General features: G+C 38.6%; 1 protein-coding gene across 1 annotated transcript; it reads left to right on the top strand.

The window, feature by feature from the left end:
- The first annotated feature begins 338 nt into the window (after positions 1-338).
- On the top strand, positions 339-19,240 carry zfyve16 (zinc finger, FYVE domain containing 16). Its single transcript, XM_060895420.1, has 18 exons — positions 339-486; positions 1,123-1,221; positions 2,765-4,794; positions 6,540-6,636; positions 11,253-11,429; positions 11,577-11,722; positions 11,941-12,151; positions 12,644-12,766; positions 12,859-13,014; positions 13,126-13,350; positions 14,232-14,314; positions 15,542-15,646; positions 15,737-15,887; positions 15,989-16,069; positions 16,337-16,502; positions 17,234-17,339; positions 17,437-17,613; positions 17,841-19,240. The coding sequence occupies exons 2-18, from the start codon at positions 1,152-1,154 to the stop codon at positions 17,997-17,999; spliced, it is 4,263 nt and encodes a 1,420-aa protein (XP_060751403.1). The 5' UTR covers positions 339-486; positions 1,123-1,151; the 3' UTR covers positions 18,000-19,240.
- Positions 19,241-20,040: the final 800 nt, after the last annotated feature.

The raw sequence follows: 20,040 nt of genomic DNA, 5'->3' as shown, positions 1-20,040 counted from the left end.
GGTACCCTGTGTGTCTCCCAACTTGGTTGGAGGGTAATGAAAACAGGTAAAGGACAGAGAGAGAGAGAGAGAGAGAGAGAGAGAGACACACACACACACACACACACACACACACACACACACATAGACATGGGTTGGTACCCTGGTGTCTCCCAACTTGGTTGGATGGTAATGAAAACAGGTAAAGGACAGAAAAATCAGACAGCCAGAAAGAGACAGCACGTAAACAGTACGTTTGTAATCATTTAGAGAAATAAAATAAAATCCAATGTATAAACAGATGAATCTGCTGAGGCTCAGTGAAAAAGGTGCACTGTGCCTTTAAGAGAGTTTTTCCTGCTCCATACACCGGCGGTGGAAATGGTCTCACTGTGGAATTTATGTGGAATTATTAATAGGTTGCTTGGTCTCAATACTGAATCCCTTGTAGGACAAAACAGAGTTACTCCCCGAAAGACGAGGATTGGGACTATGAAGCATTTTACGGTAGCTAAGTCTCCGAAACAGAGACGTGACTAGTCATGTTATTGGGATTTGTTTGTGTCAGTAAATGGATAGCTAGCCAGCTAACGCGTAAACGGACTGAGTAGCTAGCGAGCTTTCAAAAGCTTCGAGTAACTATGCATAAGCTCTTTAGCTGGTTAGCTGACATTCCATGTTTTAGATAACAAGATTGTAAAATGTTTAGGTTATAAGTTTTATAAACACAGCCTATTCTATGCTGTTTATTGAGTACACAGATAGTAGCAAAACAACCAACTCGCTAGTTAAATGTTGCTGCTAGGTGATGATTCAGAAACGGTCATAATGTTAAACATCGATGTTAATGTGTAACTTCTGTTATTAGCGAAAAGAGACGGGTTAAGATCTTATTCATCTGTGTATAAGCTTGTTATTCACGTCGGTTTATAGTCCAGTTTTCCCCCAATGACAAATAAACAGTTGATGTTTTCAGTGAATTTTTTTTTTCTTCAACTGTTCAAAACTGATGACTTCTAACAGTCAGCTTTGTCTAACTGATTATCCGGGATTATACTTACTAAATGGTATGGATAATGTTCTGGACAGTGAATTTGAATATAGGCCCATCTCTAAATGGACTTTTTTTAATTGTTTCCACAGGGCTAAACAAAGCATATTCCTTCTCTAGGATGGACAATTACTTCAAAGCTGCTGTATGTGACTTGGACAAACTCCTGGATGACTTTGAATCAAACACAGGTTAGAGTGTTCATGCTGTGTGTTTACGCTTTATACTGTAGCCTCATCTGAAGTGGAGAAGCTTGGAGATATCTTACTGCTTTTGTTCCCTATTTGTTTTTATTCAAGGATCAGTTGTACTTTCGGTTCATTTTATAGTAGCCCTATTTTTATAATAGCTATTGAAATGGAAAAAAAGACACACAAATATATTTTTTTGTTATTCCTGGGAGAAGCAACACAGGCGATCAATAGTTAATGGATTTCTGTGACATGACATGAGCGACATTGAATGTTGGTGACAAGATGTGGGTGTGTCCAGCTATGTGACAACGATAAGAAAAGTTTAACTTTATGCAAACATGGAACGAATTCAGTTAGTCGTATTATGTGTACTGTATATACACTGGTGAATTTTATACGTAAACTATTTCCCTGCAGAATGTTTCCTTTAAGCAGCAAAATAACTGATTTGGAAGACTAGTTCCGAGACTCGCTAAAAAATGTTGTTACTACAGACTTGCAGCAATAAAATTGCTTTAGTATTAATGGTTATATGCTGATCTGAATTGGAAGTGGGTTCACGCATTTTCTAGCAACAATCAACGTTATATTGATTAGAAATCCAGCAGAGAAATTGCAGAAAAAGCAAACGCTGAAGATTTAAAAAAAAAAAAAAAAGGGGGATGTGATGTGTAATGATGTTACACAACACATCTTGGCACAAATCTGCTAAAGATCTGTGGTGAGTTTTAATAAATCACTTTTAAAAAGATCTAAAAAGAAAACATTTGATTTGACAAGTCCACACTGGTCAATCAAGAAAATGCTTTACTTAAGCAGCAAACATTAGAGGATGTTTTAATCAGCAAGAGAAATTTCCATGAAAATGTGACAAAAGCCAGAAAAATTGCAGGCGGGTTAGTGAGCAGTCACTCTCAGAAGAGGAACTATCGAAACCAGCTGATCTTTCTCAAAAAGAAGCTGCACTTATAAAAGAATGCCAAGAGAGAAATAAACACCATGCAGCCACATCAAAATCAGTTTAGGAACTGGTCTTTAGCAGAGTGATTTGCAATTCTGTCGTTTATTTTGCTTAAAATGTAATTCTTAATGCAGACTTATTTGAGCTCAAGCATATCTTGCCCTGACTAGACTGGTTGTGTACTTGAAGTATGTGTCAAAGTTGCCATATACTTGTTTTCAAAAGTCTATGATTAGGAGTTTATTTTAAATATGTAATACTGTAGGTGTAATGTAAGGGATGTGAATCCTTCCTACTCAGAGCAGAGTTTTAGAGTATGGAAGAGACTGAGCATCACTGCTGTAAATGCATCAAAGCTTAACATGGTCTGTGATGCACTTCATCCTAACTTTCTTTCAAGAGACCCAAATCCTCTGTAAAAATCACACTTTTACCACAAGAACTAGCACTTTTTACCACAGCACAATAGATGCGATCGTAAACCATTGGATCTTATGAATGTATCTTATTAATGTATCACATGGTTGTATGATTGCATATCAATTCATATAATAAACTACATTTTTCTTTTCATTCCAGAGGAGGCTGAGAACACGTCTACGACTTTCACAAATTTTGCATGCCAGAACCCAAACCTCTACTCCCAATGCTTTATATCTGAGCCATCCACAGTATCACAAACTGTCCCTGATGTTAATTCCTTGCATTATGGTCCAACTGCACCTATTAATGCCCCTGACCAAAGAGATCTAGATACAAAAGGGAGGGTGTTGACTGGTGTTGACCTCATATCCTCTGTTGTCAGTAGAACTTCCAAAAGCTTGACTCCTCCTTGTCCAGATAGATCTTTGAAACCTGTATGTGACCTTGTTAATGATACAGGATCGGCCAGTCTCCCATGCACAAACAGTCATGATGCTTTCAAAGAGCTAGAGGTTGCTGAGAAACAGCTTGAGGAGGAGCTACTGGTAGATTTTGATAGTCCAGCTGTTATATATCCAGAGAATGTAAAGCCCAGCCATGACGATTTACAAGGACTGGACACTGGTGGCCATTTTGATGGTCCCTCAAACTGTTTTAGTTTGCTGGATGTTATATTACCCATGGCTGTGGAGAGGACAGCTGAACTGCAGAAATATTCAAACAGCTTAGAGCCTTTGGATAATAATAAGGTTCAGTTGCCTCAAAGTAGCTGTCCAGAGGTGTCAAATTCATCTGAACTCCAAAACAACTCCCAGTGCACTTTAGAATCTGAAGTAACTCCCAATAACCTGATATCTTCAAGTGTAACAGAGGAGAACACTACAGCAACTGCTGATTTCAGTACAAGTCTGCCTAAAGTACCAGATGATGAACACTCTGTGGACAGTGGTGACAGGGACCATGAAATTACCACAGCCATTCCCACCAGTGAAAGGGAGTCTTCTCTATACTGCCTCCCCATGGCTGTATCCATGTGTGGATCTCTTGTGGCCTCTTCAATCCAGGAGACTATGGTGAGTGAAGCCAAAGACAGCACAGAAATCCCTCCTTCTGAATCTAAAGAGAGTCCGGTCAGTGAAGAGACCGGAAACGTAATTGTTACATTTGCCGAAGTTGAGACCTCCCTATGTATTAGCCAGCCAGATTCCTCACCTGAGGATGATCCTGAACTGGTCCAAATAATGTCAAACCCAGAAGCGTCAACACTTCCATCCTCTCTATATAACAGAACGTTTGAATGCAACTTACCTTTTTCAGAGAATCTCATTGCTGGAGATTTGCCTGAGAGTAGCCAAGCTCCCAGCAATGCACAGAGCCCCAATTACCCGATAGAATTTGATTTTACCGGTGATTTCCTTCCTGAAAGTGAGCAAAATATGATGGTAACCGATGAAGAACTAGATGCATACCTGATGGGTGAGGCACAGAGAAACAACTCTGACGTATCAGCCGAGAAATTTGTGGATGAAGGCTTTTCAGAATTTAACGGGGATTTAGAGGGAGAGTTACGAAGCTGCCCAGTTGATTCATTCGCCTCACCTGAAAGTGACCGATCTCTTCGCTTTTTAGACGAGAGTGAAGGTTCCAATGTTTCTTCCTCATCTCAGGAAAGTAGTCCCTTGAAACCAGACACCACACAAACGGATAATAATACGGACGACACGCTGAGTTCCACTGCGATTCGGTCGGTCTGCAGTGCAAACCAGTCTCCATGTTATGGTGGAGCCCGACCAAAGCAGCTATCCAGCCAAAACATAAGACCATTTCTACCACAAGACGGACAAAATGGTCAATCCGAGGAGAATGTTTCAACTTCTGAGGAGGAGAATATCTCCCCTGCATCTCCCATTGTGAGTCAGGCTTCCAATCACAGCGTTGGTAACTTTGAAGCTACCAGTCATAGTGACAGCAATGATCACATATATGGTCATGAAGAACTTTCAGAGCCACCTCCTTACCCAGGAGAGGTTTCAGGAGAAGCAGTCGATCAGTCAGGAACAGAAGATAGAGGCCTCGGCTGGAGGCAGCCACCCTGGGTCCCTGATTCAGAGGCGCCTAATTGCATGAAATGTGGGCAAAGGTTCACCTTTACCAAGAGGAGACATCACTGCAGAGCCTGTGGCAAAGTAAGTCATATTCTTAGCTTTCATTTTGTTGTAGCCTTAACTGGACATTGTGGGTTGTATTATGATAGCTTGTCTGTGATATTCCACCAAGGGCCAAAATAGAGCAATAAACTCAAGATGTGTCCCAAATACCATTGTTCCAAGTCATTTTGTAGTATAAACAGTGTGAGTACAGTGAGTTCAGTGTGTTCACACTGAACGTTCCAGCAAGAACAAGTGCACTTCAAGAACCCGGATGATGCACTTATTCACTCGAAAAAACTAGGATTTGGACACTCGTGCACTAAACGCCCATCTTTGCTTACATAGTAGGGGCAGAGCGACAAGGCACTGACACTGGGTGAGAAACTATTTTCAAGATGGCCAAGGACAAGCGTCTTACAAAACATCTTACAAATTTCTTTCAGCCAGTGTTGTGATTTATTTCCACAATAAAAAAATATATTCCATACGCCACATTCTGCTAAAGCTAGTGCCATCACAATATGTGCGTTTAACATCAGATGCCATTAATTACAAAAAGGCTTATACTTCTGGTTAGTAAAATACGTTGGATTTGAGATCTTTCTAAAAATCCATACACTAAACAGTAAAGTACATAATGCATAATGTAAGTGTATAGGACCTCATTTGGGACACAAAAGTCACAAGCGCTTCAGTGCACTAAACTCATCTATTGACAAAATGTGCTAATGAGATGGATTTCTTCAGTAGCAAGCTGAAAATTTAACATATAATCCCAGTTGACCCACTTGACATTGGGATAAGTGTAATTAAAATGCATTTGACACCCTTGTTTAAAGCACAGACACAAGCAGGTGGTGCATATTCCTCTTCAGATATGTTGCCATAATGTGCTGTACTGTGCTGTAAATGCACCCAAGTGACAAGTTAATGGAAAACCTGAATAACAGTGTAGAAACAAATAAGTAGGACCTCCAGACGTTACTTCTGCCTCAAGTAATTAAGCAGTTACTACATACCTTCACTTTGTGACGTGTGTAAATCCTAAGCAGGCCCAGTTGACCTCAGTTTTGGGTCATGATGGCAAGTGACTAAATGGTTTTCTTTATTTGGACACAGCGTTTTAATAGGAAAGGTAATTACCCTTAAAGCCGTACTGGGCTGGCCAAAAGTGACAGTGATGCATACTCATTAGTGCAATTATGTGTGTAAAGAAAAACAGGTCTCTTCATGTGACTGAGAATTTCAGTTTAGGACCTGATCAGCAACACATCCTTATCCTGACTGTCAGTAAGACGTCCATGCACTGTATAGGGAGATAAAACAGACCTCTACGGAGGTGAGGAAAAATTGATATGATCAGCTGAGTCAGCCTTTATCCTGTTCTCGACAAGTCTAAAAGTTTTTCCATTCTGTAACACATCTGATTCGACCGATCACCTACATGTTAAGCCCTTAATGAATGACAAAGGCCAGGTGTGTTGAGGGTAAGGAAGGAAGGAAACCTTTCTGTCCTAATGGGATTGATGATTGTTGATGAGACAGGACTAACATCCACAGCTCACTGAAGTTAGGCACTAGTATTGATATCAAGGCGCATTAAAGCTGTTCTAGTGTCTTCTAAATGTATGTTGTTTTTCTCTCTTATTTGACAGTAGATTTGATGACTCAGTAGGTATTATTTATGACACTTTTCTAGACAATTTACAGTTGTTCATAATACCTGAAACAATTTATTTCCACTGTTTTAAGCTTTTTCTGACTGATATGTCTGGTTGTAGGTATATTGTGCCAATTGCTGCAACCGTAAATGCAAACTGAAATACATGGAGAAAGAGGCCAGAGTTTGTGTGGTCTGTTATGAAACTATACAAAGAGGTAAGTGGTTTTTTTTCCTTGCCATCACCATTCACATTGAATGCTGTACAACATTTGGCACACAGCTGCAAAACCATGGTGAAGTGAAAGAGCTTATGAAAGTGACCATGTAAATTGGTGAGATCTGGTGAGATGCAACTCGATCTGCTGTTGTAAAGGTTTGAGACCGATAGCAAAGTGGTTTCTCTTTAATTGCCCGATTAGGTTGTTTGAAGCTGTATATGGAGTAAGTGGGAAATCTTTGGGTTGCTGCTGGTTAGTACTGGTCTACTCTCAAGGTCCTACTCAATCCATCCATTTATCATTCCCACTTTTACACAAAATCAATGAAAACAGACGTGATCTTTACAGTTGAAGATTGATGTAATGAAGATTTGTGTAACAGCTTTCAAGCTCTGGGGGTAAGAGATCGCATGTAAATCCTTTTCTGGAGTGAATTAATAGTCTGTAAGACAAAAGGATGATTAGGTTAGAATGAGGTTTGTGGTCAGGGTCATTTTGTAGCTGTGGGGCATATTGGTGTCACTTTTAAATGTAATATAAAGTGTCTTTGAAGCACAAGTGATTTTCACACTGACCTCTGAGGCTGTTCACTACTCAGTAGTGTTCTTAAGTAAACCTAAAGTTCTTAATGTAATATTATTTATTATTATTTGTACTAGAGTCAGAATACGCTTAATTTTGTGCAGGGCTACAATGAATCTGCAGGACAAATACTAGAAAACAGCCAAATGCTAAATTATGGATATTAAATAGGGATATTAAAGTAAAAATGTAAATATTCCAACTTGCACGAACACTTCGTGTTTTTTTGGCACAATGTATTTGCATCAATGTGGGCAGCAAACGCTGTGATTACAAAAAGGACACATTACACACATATCCCCGATGATTTTGAACATGCATTTGTTAACACAGAGATGTGCTCAGTGGTACTTAGAACTTTCAAGACATGTTAAAAGACGAAGGCAGAAGTGTGACTGCAAGCTGAAATACAGTACAGTTTATATGACTAGCTTACACTGAACAAATATGGCATGAATATTGTGTTTTATTTTGGCTTGTTTTTAGCAAGTAAAAATTAACAAATGTTGTTAGATCAAATCTTTGTTCTGTGGAAACAAGTGTAGATTAAATGCAGAGAACTGGGTGCATACAGTACAAATGTGTGTCTAATTGCTGAATCTGTAGTACAGCAGTGAAACAAGCAGGGATTTGAACGGCCTTGATGACAAAAAGGAAGGGAATTCATTTGCAGCCATGTTCTCTAACACTGTGGGTAAATCCTATATTGCACACTACTGTACTCAGAAGTTTCCTCCATGAATCATCTGCATATTAGGAGTAATGCTTGGCGTAAAGTCTGACTTTTAGTTGATAAAGGCCACAAAAGAAACCACAGCAGGTCCCTGAGATTGATCTTAAGCATGGGTTATTGTCTGTGATTTCCTCCGGGTTCTCATTTCCTCCTACTGGTGTGAAATGCTTCGTAAGTATACGGTCATTTAAGAGTCTTGTGTGAAGATATTTTAAAAACATTTGAGCTAAATATCCGTGACCACATGTTATAAAATGAATCTGAACTAAAGTGTATGATAGTTATTATATTTCTTCATAAACCATTTGGTGTTTTCCTGACTGATGTTTTTTGTGGAAGTTTAAAAAAACAAACAAAAAAAAAAAAACTTGTATATCCTTAGTATAACCTTCTTCTCCTAGATATTCCATTATATCTAATGTATATCATATTCTAATGTTGTTGTTTATTTGCTTCAGCACCTCAGATTACTGTGTAGACGTATATTTCTGTTAACCGACAGACATTAGACTTTAAAGCAAAACAAAAGTCAGAAAGATGACAACAAATCTTATGTTTCCCTGAGAGCGAGAGTTGCATTTCTGCTTTTAGTTCTTTCGTTCTTTTGGTGCACTTGCACCATCTACTGTTGATACATGATACTTAACACTTCACAGAGCTTGTATCCTAATCCTAATTATGACATAAATATGATATATAACCTAAAAACAAGAGAATTAACGTATCAGTAACAGCAGGAGAACAATATTCCATACACCTTCCAGTGTTTTTTTTTGTTTGTTTGTTTTATGGGAATGCCTAATAGTGCAAAGTTGTAAAAACTACACCCCAAATACAGATTTCACAGTGTGTAACCCAAAATCACAATGTGTTTGGTCTTATAAACTGTTACTGTCATTCATGAGCCATCAATTGATCTTAATATTTCACTGTTTTACTAGCAGCAAAAGGTTAACGACACACAATCCTACACTCTTCTGATCGTATATTTGTTAATTTAATGCTTAAATATACATATATACTATATTCATTTATTTGTTTGTTTATTTGTTTATTTTTAATGTCAGTCGTACATTAGGGCCACATTAAGAAATGAGGTCACAGTAGCTGTTAGCTCCGTACATTAGTTAACAGGAATGGACTACTTTTAGATCTGCAGGTCTTTGTACTAATTCATCCCACACATGGACTTGAAATTTTGAAATTGGGAAAAAGATTAGACATTTAATATACACAACAGGTGTATGAAATAAAGTGTTTGGAAATGTAAGAGGAGATATCATATCTAGATCATTACTCTGCTTTGTATAGATCCACACCAGCAATTCTGGCTCAAACAGTTTGTGTGTGTATGCGTCTGTGCGGGTGCGTGCGTGTGTGTGCATGCGCGTGCGTGTGCGCGCGCGTGTGTGTGTGTAAACAAGAACCTACAAAGATAGCAGAATGATCCTATAATGCAGCATGGATTTCCAAGCCCTATTTTAGTGAGATATGTAACAACTAGAATGAGTCATTAATTTACATACAAGAAGCATTAAGAAAGCATATGCTGTCTTAGCCGGTGCTAATTTGTTAGTTGGCTTTTTTGCTAAGTGACAGATTCGATCCATCCATATCCACATATCCTTCTTTTTTTGCCAGCTTTTATTGTGTAGAGTGAAGATGTAATTGTGAATAAGACTGTTTTTGTTTTTGATGAGCTCTGGTGGAAAAAAGGTGTCTATTGGCGCAGGTCCATTTGCACATTAAAAAGAACATTAATCATCAGTGTCGGCACATGAGGGAGAGCAAAACAAAAAAGCAGTGAGACTTATTTGCTGGTTCGTGCCTCTGGGCACTGGTTGTCCTTGAATGTGTGTGGCATAGATCCACCTGGGACGCTCAATGCTCTCAGACTCTCTGCTTCAGCTTTGGGCAGAGATTCAGACACACACATACACACACCCTCCTCTTCAGCGTCAGGACAGGAAAGCATACGTCACCTCCCTCTGTTCCTTTCGGTCGTTTCTCAGTCCAGGACAGCCATTTAATACAGACTCGTCCATCTTAGCAGGCATTTGATGGAGAGAGGAAGGTGGGACTGTGATTGTTATTGTGGAGGTTAGACCCAGGACAGATAGGAGCACGGCATGATCGCGTGAAAGTGGGCCGCTCACTGTCTGGAAAGAGGCTGTAAGGCGAAAGGATGTCTGCCCTCTCTCTCTCGTTCTCAACCCTTGCTGGGTTCAGGCTGAAATGCTCCAGGGAGATTGAACTGAACACACGCACCATGACTAAGATGGAAGGAAATTCAGGTTCATAGTTAAGGTAAGATAATTTGCTACTCCAAATACAATGCAAGCAGATTGTTAAATACTGACTAGGCTTTATTACACAAGTTCCTTGAAGTCTCCTTGACACTAGCAAAGCGTCTTTTCGGCACTGCTTGTGCTCAGGACAATTAGATTTACAGCGTGGTTGAAGGACACACAGTGTGTCTGACATAGGTTGCCATCATCATCCTGAGTCATTCGAGTGCCTTTGTTGTGCTGTGTTTTCTGTTTATACTGCCTGTTTACATGTCCGTTCTCATCAGAACCAGTGCCAGCGTAATCGAGTCGATGAGGTTCTATGATGCTTAATCAATATACCGCAAGGCGAGGCTTACTCAGCACTTTGGTTGGACTCAGCAGATATGAATGCCACATCTGGCACTAGATCTCAGAAGTAACTTTTACTTACCTTAATGCATAATCAACTCTCGTGGTCTGCTGTGGTTTTCCAGTTGAACATAATGTCTTTTACTGTGTTTAAATTAATTCCTTTGTTTAAAATATTCATGTCCAAGTAAAAGATCTTCATTAAACCATGTTTAACTCTGTTTATCGCCCTGTTTGTAGAATTCTGTCAATATATGTATATCAATGTCAGTTCTCTTTTTTTAGCCAAACATCAAACATTATTCTTCTGCACAGATATTTTTTTTATTTAAAATGAATGTTATTTAAGATAATGAAAGTCCTTGGGTTGTAAACATAAATGATTTGATTCCCCTTTCTGATTCTGTTCATTGTTAATGTTTGTGCCATGAATCTATACTGATATAACACGTCATGCACGTAAATGTGAGGACATGAACGTGCACACAACCGTGATCACAAAGATTATCTTAAAGCATCCTGCTGTCACTCGTGTAATGTTTAGCATAAGCAACTGGTATTAGTATGTCATATAAATAAATAAACATATATAAAGACAGGTGGGATTGTGCATCTCCAGAGTGTGCTTTTGTTTGATGATTTGATTGTTGTTTTTGTAGCTCAGGCCCTTGAGAGAATGATGAGCCCTACCGGGCCTAGTCCAAATCCTAACATCCCATCCGAGTACTGCTCCACGATTCCTCCCATGCAGCAGGCTCGAGCAGCAGGCACCCTCAACTCCCCGCCCCCTACTGTCATGGTGCCAGTTTCTGTTCTCAAACATCCTGGCAATGATGGTAAGCACACGACCTCATCTGACGCTCACCATCTCAGTACGAGGAGAAACATTTCGTTAAAATTGTGGCTACGATCAGGTCGAAGCATTCACTTTTGGCAATACGTGGTTGGCTAAATGTCTTTGTACATTGTCATTTATTTGCTAGGATTTCCAAAAGAACAGAAGCATGTCTGGTTCGCCGATGGAATACTCCCGAATGGCGAGGTTGCTGATACCACTAGGCTTTCTGTAAAGCCACGGAGATCCTCTCAGGACTCCAGTCCGGTTACACCAGACCCTCCAACAGTATGGGTAAAGCAAGCTAATTATAAAAGTTGTCATAGTTTTGTACTCTCGCTGATGCGTATTACTGGAAGAAACACTAGTTTATTCTGTGCAGTTTTTCAGATTCTAAGTAACATTGGTTTAGAAAGCTTTATAAATAGAGACTATTAAATCACAAACACTTTTCTGGTCACGCCAGCAGCAGAGTGGAAGATGTTAAGTTGAACTGCCTGTGTCATCTTTAGCCTACTAGCAAAATCCCAGAAGGAAGTGAGGGTTCAGCACACAGCTCTGAGACTGGTTCAGAGGCACCAAGGAAGGCACCCAGTGGGCCCTGGGACTATGCGTTACTCTGTGGCCTGGGAAGCTGTGTGCAGCGGGCTCTGAGTCTCCTGCCTGATGATGATGATGGTCTGCCACCACTGCTCATCACCACAGGAGAGGAAGATGGTGGAGGTGAGGGCGGCTCAATTTGAATCCATTTGTAATTGAAATGTTAGTATTATATGGATTACACCGTGTCCTTCCTCTTCTTCTTCCTCCCATGTGGCTCAAATCATGCTTATGAACACTGTTTGTTCATAAGCATGATTATGTACACAAAGCGTATGTTACAAACTTTCACAAGGCATTTGCTTTCACAAGTCTTTTGCTCAGAACATTTATTAATTATGAATAAGTGATATTAGTTATTTTCCAAAATAATATTAATGCATCTCTATTAGAATCACACCTCATTGTGTTGGAATGTGTTGTGAGAGATGAATAGTCTTATAAGCATACTATATATCTGAACGAATAACAAAATAAACCATAAGATAAGATAAGCCTTAGTTTTACAAAAAGTAAAGTGGAAATGAACAAACACTGATTAGATAAGAAAAGGTTTTTGTAAACACTAAGAACTACACACTACATGGTATTATGTAACATTGCTCTGTTTTGCAGAGTTGTTAGTGGAGGAACGACCTGCTGCCTGTCAGATTATGCTGCTTTTAGAGGAAGGAGGTCCAAAACCTTTGACGTTTGTGCTGAACGCTAACCTCTTGGTCAATGTGAAGCTGACTACATGTATGTCTTTTGATCAATTAATTAATGAAATATAGCTCTGAACACACCATTGGTTTTGTGACACTCGTTCTTTTAATTTACTTGTGTTTTAGATTGTGGGAAGAAGTGTTGGTGTTTGAGCTCTAACGGTCTTCAGGGAGTCGGTCAGAGAGAACTGGCGTTCATTATTGAGCGTCTCCCCGAGGAGAACAGTCTGCCTAAAGATGTCTTCAGCCTTTACATAAACATATTCCAAGATGCACAGAAAGGTATGTTATTGCCATTTGTAAGAGAATAAAGAATGTGTCACGGTCATGTCGATTCTACAGGTTCTGTGCTCTTACTGAATTTTGCCTTTTGCTGGCCTTTTTTGACTACAGGGAAATATATTGAGGAACTCGGCAACGTGACATTTGCGGACAGTTTTTTGGGAAGTAAGGAACACGGTGGCTTCCTCTTTTTTTCTCTGAGCTTTCAGCCTCTGGAGGGTCTTGACCTGCCTCACAGCTCCTTCTTGTTTGGGGTCCTTATTCATAAATTGGAGGTACCCTGGGCAAAAGTGTTTCCCCTCCGCTTAGTACTCGGTATGGGAGCAGAGTGTAATGGTGAGTCTGGCATTTAAAATTAGCCCACGTCTTAGATCACTTCTGCAAAGTTATGCACACACTACAGTTTGCTTTAAACACTATATACAGTGCACACGTCATTATAACAGTCACTCCTATTAACAATATGTACAGTGACAGTCACCATGCTATGAAAATTCCATACAGTATTCAAACATTAAATGTGCTTTCGTTCACATTATTATGAACAATATACAGTAATAGTCACTTCATGAACACTAGATACAGTAGTTATGAGAGGGAAATAGAAATAGATTTCTTCTAATATTGGATAGATATGAAATACTTCTCAATTTCTTCAGTTTCATGTGTAAGGCTCCAGAGTTCAGATTGCGATTTTTACGTATTTTCAGTTACAGCAGAACCCATTCTAGGAGCTGTGTCTAAATAAATTACTCAAAGTAATGTAACCGATCTGGGATGTGTTTGAGGTTTCTTTGGGGTAATAAAATGGATTTAGACCTTTAACTAATTCCCCATCACAAACAACACAGAAAAACGCAGCACACTATAATTATGCTATATACATTCATTCTGATCATTCTGTGTGTTTTGAACAATATGTTTGGACACATTGCACTTCTTCAGGAAGTGCTGGGATGGTGGTTGGTGGCAGCAAATGGCACAACTGCTTATAGCTGAATGAATATTGTTTTGCATTTACCAACACTGCCTGTTTACCCAAGTGGCTTTTCAGACAATAAGAGAATGATTTTTATTATTAGGGTATCACTCGATAATTATATTACTTTACTTCTTAATTCAGTGCAATGTTTCTCCATTTTTCTGAGCAAAATTAAACCAATTATCTTTTACCTTCTTCCCCACATTTTGTTTGTTTGTTTGTTTGTTTTGTCCAGTGTATCCCTGTCCTTTGGTTAGTGTCCGGTTCCGTGAATCTGTATTTAAAGAGACAGGACATACCATCATGAACCTGCTTGCAGTAAGTGCCACCTTTTTACTTTTATTCTACCTTAAATCCTTTTCATCTGCTGAGACACAAGTCATACAATACAGCCTTTCATATAACATGCCTCACATTTCCAGCATAAAGCCATTAAAGATTTTAGCCACGTTAGTCTATATACCTACTCTTTATAATAATTTTGTGTGCCTGGTAATTATGATTAAGTATATAAGTATTAATATAGACTTAAGTTCAGCCCAGGACAGCTCATCCCCATGATTAGGTTAGTGCTGATTTATAGCTTCTTATGGATTTCTTTATTTTTTTTTATTGACCTCACATGCTGTGATTCTCTGATTAAATGGCTACTCAGTAAATTGCCTCTCTGCCCTAATTTAAGCCTTCAAGATTGTTGATCCTTTTCTCCAGGGGCGGTTCTAGGATTTCATCTTCGGGGGGCTTAGCCCTCAGTGAGAATTTAAAACAAGAAGAGTTTTATATTATATATTATATGACTACATAGTAAGCCAAAAGTTATGGTATTATTTAAAATGGCAAAAGTGGACACCAGAATGTTATGCATGATGTAATGATGCCAGTCTTGAATCAGATCATGTATTTGTGCATTCTCTACAAACAGTGTCCAATGAATGCAGTCATTAATAAAAAAAAAATATTCACAAGACAAAGACCAAATCAATAAATGTTATTTTTATTTAGTATTGAATGGATTGTTTGCATTACTATTTTGTTTGTGCTATCAACACTGGTAATAAGAATAGTGAAATTTCACTGCTTTTGGTTTGCGTCTTTGCGGTTTTCCGCCGATTAACGTTATAGATAAACGCCTCCAGCTCTGCTGATGATGCACTTTTGAAAGACTACAACTCACGCGCGTAAAAGCAAAGTAAAAAAATCTCTCTTGGATCAAACTGATAAATAATTTTCTTTCCCATCGACGACATGTCCTGCATTTTAACGTAATTTTTATTTTTTATTTTTGAAAGTAAAAATTATATTTATAGTTTTAGGGTGGCTGAGATCACAGACAGGGGGCTGGAGCCACCCTAAAAAAGGTCTAGAACCGCCCCTGCTTTTCTCCATTCTTCATATTTCTCAGACCTAATCTATCTCTTCCATCCTAATGGTGCACATAATAATGCACAGCATATCGTACATGAAAGGCTAATTAAGTGAAATTTGTCGGACTGTCAGGCGTAGGCACACCGCCTAGAAATTGAACGCTTCTTTATTTTATTGCAGGACCTGAGGAATTACCAGTACAGTGTACCTGTAGTAGACAACCTGAGGATCCACATGGAAGTGGGCAACAGCTATATTGACATACCCAAGTCAAAGTTTAATGAAGTGATTTCCCAAATACGTTTACACATTCACATCCTTCTAAAATATCCCTGGGTTGTTGATTGTCAAGTTAAAACCATGTATCACTTGCAGATGCTGAAAGTGGTGAATTCTTCCAACGAGCATGTAATAAGTGTTGGAGCTTGCTTCAGTAGTGAAGCAGACTCGCACTTGATCTGTGTTCAAAATGAGGACGGAAGCTACCAGACGCAAGCCAACAGCATTCAGGGAAAACCCAGAAGAGGTTAGATGGTTTTAATACTTCTCTGTATTAACGATTTGTCTTTTCCAAAGCTAACATATTATTGTAATTCCACCTTCTTTATTTAATGCTTTCTTTTTTAGTAACTGGTGCAAGCTTTGTGGTTTTTAATGGTGCTCTGAAGGCCTCTTCAGGATTTATTGCCAAATCTAGCATTGTAGAAGGTACTGTCAAAGCCTCTTGACACTAAGTTTGTCTAGCTTTAAATACACGTGCACAACAAAGAGCTAAACAAATGCAGACTTTAGCTAATGTATGGTGTCCTGTTTAGTCTTATGGACAGAATTTGTGTTGCTTTTATTATGAGGATTCATTTTAAAATGTTTTTTATTGAATTGTTAATCTGGAATTGATTTAAGTGTCTTTAGTATATAGAGTTTTAGCCACGTATAGCTATTGAATAGCTGTTTCTCTGTCTGGAAATCCTTCAGATGGGTTAATGGTGCAAATCCCCCCGGAGACAATGGAGGCTCTGCGCCAGGCCCTACGGGATCAAACAGACTTTCGAATCACCTGTGGAAAAACTGACACAGCGCCAGAGGACAGAGAAAACGTCAACATTCGCTGGGTGGACTGGACGGCTCCCGTCAATACAGGGTAATGCAAATGCTCTGCTAAATTTCAGGCTGATCAATACTAATTGAGAGCTGTGGTAAATACACTTTGAGTGTTTGAATGACTTTTAATATCAGCTTCAAGAGCATGTTTGCTTGCACAGATTTATTTAAAATAGAAATTTACTTTACTTCATTGTACTTTATACAAATCTCTGAAATGGCACTAAAAGAGATGAGAACCTTTCTTACAGTAAATATTCTGATAGATATTGTGTTATCTAAAACATGTTGTGTTGTCCACTTCAGTGGTGTTCATGGGTTGCGATCCAGAAGAACTTGGCATATAATTTACTTCATATCATCAACCATTTCAATAAATTATTCAGTGACCACTGAATTCTCAGTGTAAAAAAACATCTCCTGTCCTGTATAGAAATCATAATGTAATAATAATCCTGGTTAGCAGTGATGCTTCAATCTAAGGCAGTGGAGTCCAGTCTTGTATACAAAGGACCGTTGTGGGAGCAGATTCTTATTCCATTCAAGCAGGAGTCCCACCTGATTCCTGTTTAATCATTGATATTGGCATACAGTAGACTCAGCTGTCTTCTGCTTGGTTGGAATGTAAACCTGCACCCACGCCATCAGGAATTGGGCACCCCAATCTATGGGTACAAATGAATCCAGAAGAATGTTTCCCCATCCCATAACAGGTGCCACTGGTTTGCCAACTTAATTTGACCCTCACCTGTGCTTGTGGTGTATTTTCAGCATGGTCAGCCCCATAGACGGCAAGTCTCTAGAGGGGGTGTCCAGTATCCACATCCAGCAGGACTCTGAGTTTGAGATGGATGGGAGGACTATAAAGTGCACAGAGGTGTGTTCTCATAGAATTTTCTCATATGAGGGGAAAAAAAAAATTCATTGTCCCTTTTTTTTTTAACCCGTTCTTTTTCCCCACTTATTCCCACAAGGTTTTCTACCTTCTGAAGACCCCAGACTGCACCCTCTCTGCCGTTCTTTCCTCCTGCACTCAGTTCCAGAGAGAGATTGCCACTGCCAGCTGTGCAGCGCTGTGTCCTCACCTCTCTGTCCTCGTCGCAAATGGAATTAACCATCTTGCACTTCGAGTATCGACTGACACAGACATGGTAACTGTTGCCTTAAGTAAACTGTAAACTTACCTTAAACAAACACAGATACAGCGTTGCTGCAACAACGGATTGTTATAGTAGTGTGGACTGATTTTCTAGGATATAGATTGTACGTTAGTTTGACAATCTATGTTTAACATTACCACCAACAAACTATTAATCAGCCCTGATTATTCGTTTTAATTTATATTTTATCGCACCGTGGTTTTTTTTCCCCCGTCCAGGTTGAGTATCAGGCCGGGTCAGGCGGAAGCCTTCTGCCTCAGAAATATATGAATGAGTTGGATGGAGCACTGATACCTGTTATTCACGGTGGAAGCTCCTGCGTCCCACACCAAGCCATGGACATGGAGTTGTTCTTCTTTATTACACAAACCCATTGAGTGTGAAACACGAAAACAGAGCCTTCCATTAACAGGGATGATGTCCCTCCTTTAAACCAATTAAAAGCAAAGCTGGATAAACAGCCAAATAACTGAGCAGACATGGTAAACTCTGACAAGGTATGGAAAGGGTGCAACTTGTAGAAACTGCCTATAATTGATATCATAGAGCTAAAGAAGGGAGTTTACTGAGTCTCTACTGGATGCAGTTGGTTAAGGTTTTATGGACACATAAACTCAATAGTATTTTCTATGAGATTAAACAGAACGAAAGGCACTGCGTTCTTTATTAAGAAGGATTTTCGAGACAGTAGCTTTTAAATCTGCAGTATGATTTTTTTTTTTTTTTCATTTGTACATTCTTGATGTTACTCTTGGAAGAAGCTTCATTTCATCCCGTGTTCTGTATGAAGAACGTTTATCATTTCTTTAAATACATGTGATCACTCCTTTACTACACAGGGGCTATTGAGCTCTTAAATATTTTCCAAAATTTGTACATGGATTCATCTCTCAGTTCTGTTAAGCTTTTATTAAGCTTAAAGACTATTTTTGCAATAATTTCACATGTTAAATAAAGATTATATTTTTGATAGGCCATCATGTTAGTTTTGCAGTCTCATTGCAAAAAGAGCTGAACTTAAGTCCTTTGAGGACCATAACTTTGACATACTCATCCATTACATATTTGAGAAAGCATTAAATAATCATTATAATAACATTAATAAAATCGCAGAATTTGCTTAATTGCAAATATATTGAAGTAGAATTATATTTAAGAGTAGGCTACAAACTTTTCCAAACCAACTCCATACCATAACACTACAAACCGCCAATGTTTTAATGTATTAAATTTAAAAAAAAATCATATTTTTTTTCCATCAAGGCTGTTTTAATATCAGTTGGGTTTTTTTAGTGAATATGTATGTGACTTGATATCAGTTCAAATGACGAATAATGTAGCCAGCACTAATCCTCCGGTCTGATCTTTTAAGACCTCTCTGACTTTATAATATATACTACATTTTCTTTTTCTTTATCTCCCATCATCACAGTATTACTATATTATTCCACTATATAATTCCTCAATCAATCAGAATCATTTTTGTTGTCTTACGCCATCTTGCCAGATGCTTAAGCAGCCTAAAATTGATTATGGCATGTGTAAGTATGAGAATAATTGTTTTGCAAAGAACCTTGAATGGCATCTTATTCCATAAGCACTGACAGATAAACAAACAGTGACATCCAATGAAATAATTTTTAATGCAGCAGATCGATTTAGGGTGCGTGCACGTGCGAACAAGCGCAAGCGACACGTGCTAAGCAAAACAATGCATCACACCTTTATTTGGGTTACCGAGTGAATGAAAAATCAATAGACACCAATAACATTGGGGGAATCTTAATAAAAGTGTGAGCGTGTTTTTTTTTTTAATGTGTTCTGCCAATTTCTGTGGTGGATTACGGAGAAAAGCGATTCATTTACATTCTGAAAACTCGTTTATTGAGTAAGCGCAAAGAAAGGTGAAACATGTTCTTGAAAACCAGCAACAATGAAGTTCTTGGATGCCAGCCATTGACAGGTTCCAAAATACAGAATATGCACTTTCATAAACATGAACTTAATGACCAAGAAGTGATTGTATGTTATTAGATTTCATGTCGTGTGTATACTGCATTTTCAGTTTGTGCTTTATTTTTCTTGCCTGAAGATGATTGTGATTAGATGATGTATAATGCTACATACATCATAGTCTCTCTTCAAGAAACCATATAAAAAAGCCTGCCAAATGAAATAATTAAACTGTGTGTGTATCTATTATATTTAAAAAAAAAATGTTTTATTTATATTTTTTTTTGGTGGGTTACTTGGGAAAGATTGTGTTTTGTTTCATTTTTCTCTTTTGTTCATAATACGGGTTTGTCAGCATCCTGTAAACAATATACAAGCAAAGTTACTACTAAATACAGTATGTAAATGCAGATCATTTTTTCTGGGCAGATAAAGAGGAGATGTGTTTCATCTCGTATGACGTTG

Source organism: Tachysurus vachellii, chromosome 20 (genome assembly GCF_030014155.1).
Source record: "Tachysurus vachellii isolate PV-2020 chromosome 20, HZAU_Pvac_v1, whole genome shotgun sequence".
Taxonomy (NCBI): Eukaryota; Metazoa; Chordata; class Actinopteri; order Siluriformes; family Bagridae; genus Tachysurus; species Tachysurus vachellii.
The sequence above is the reverse complement of the archived record's forward strand: the minus strand, read 5'-3'. Positions and strand labels throughout refer to the sequence as shown.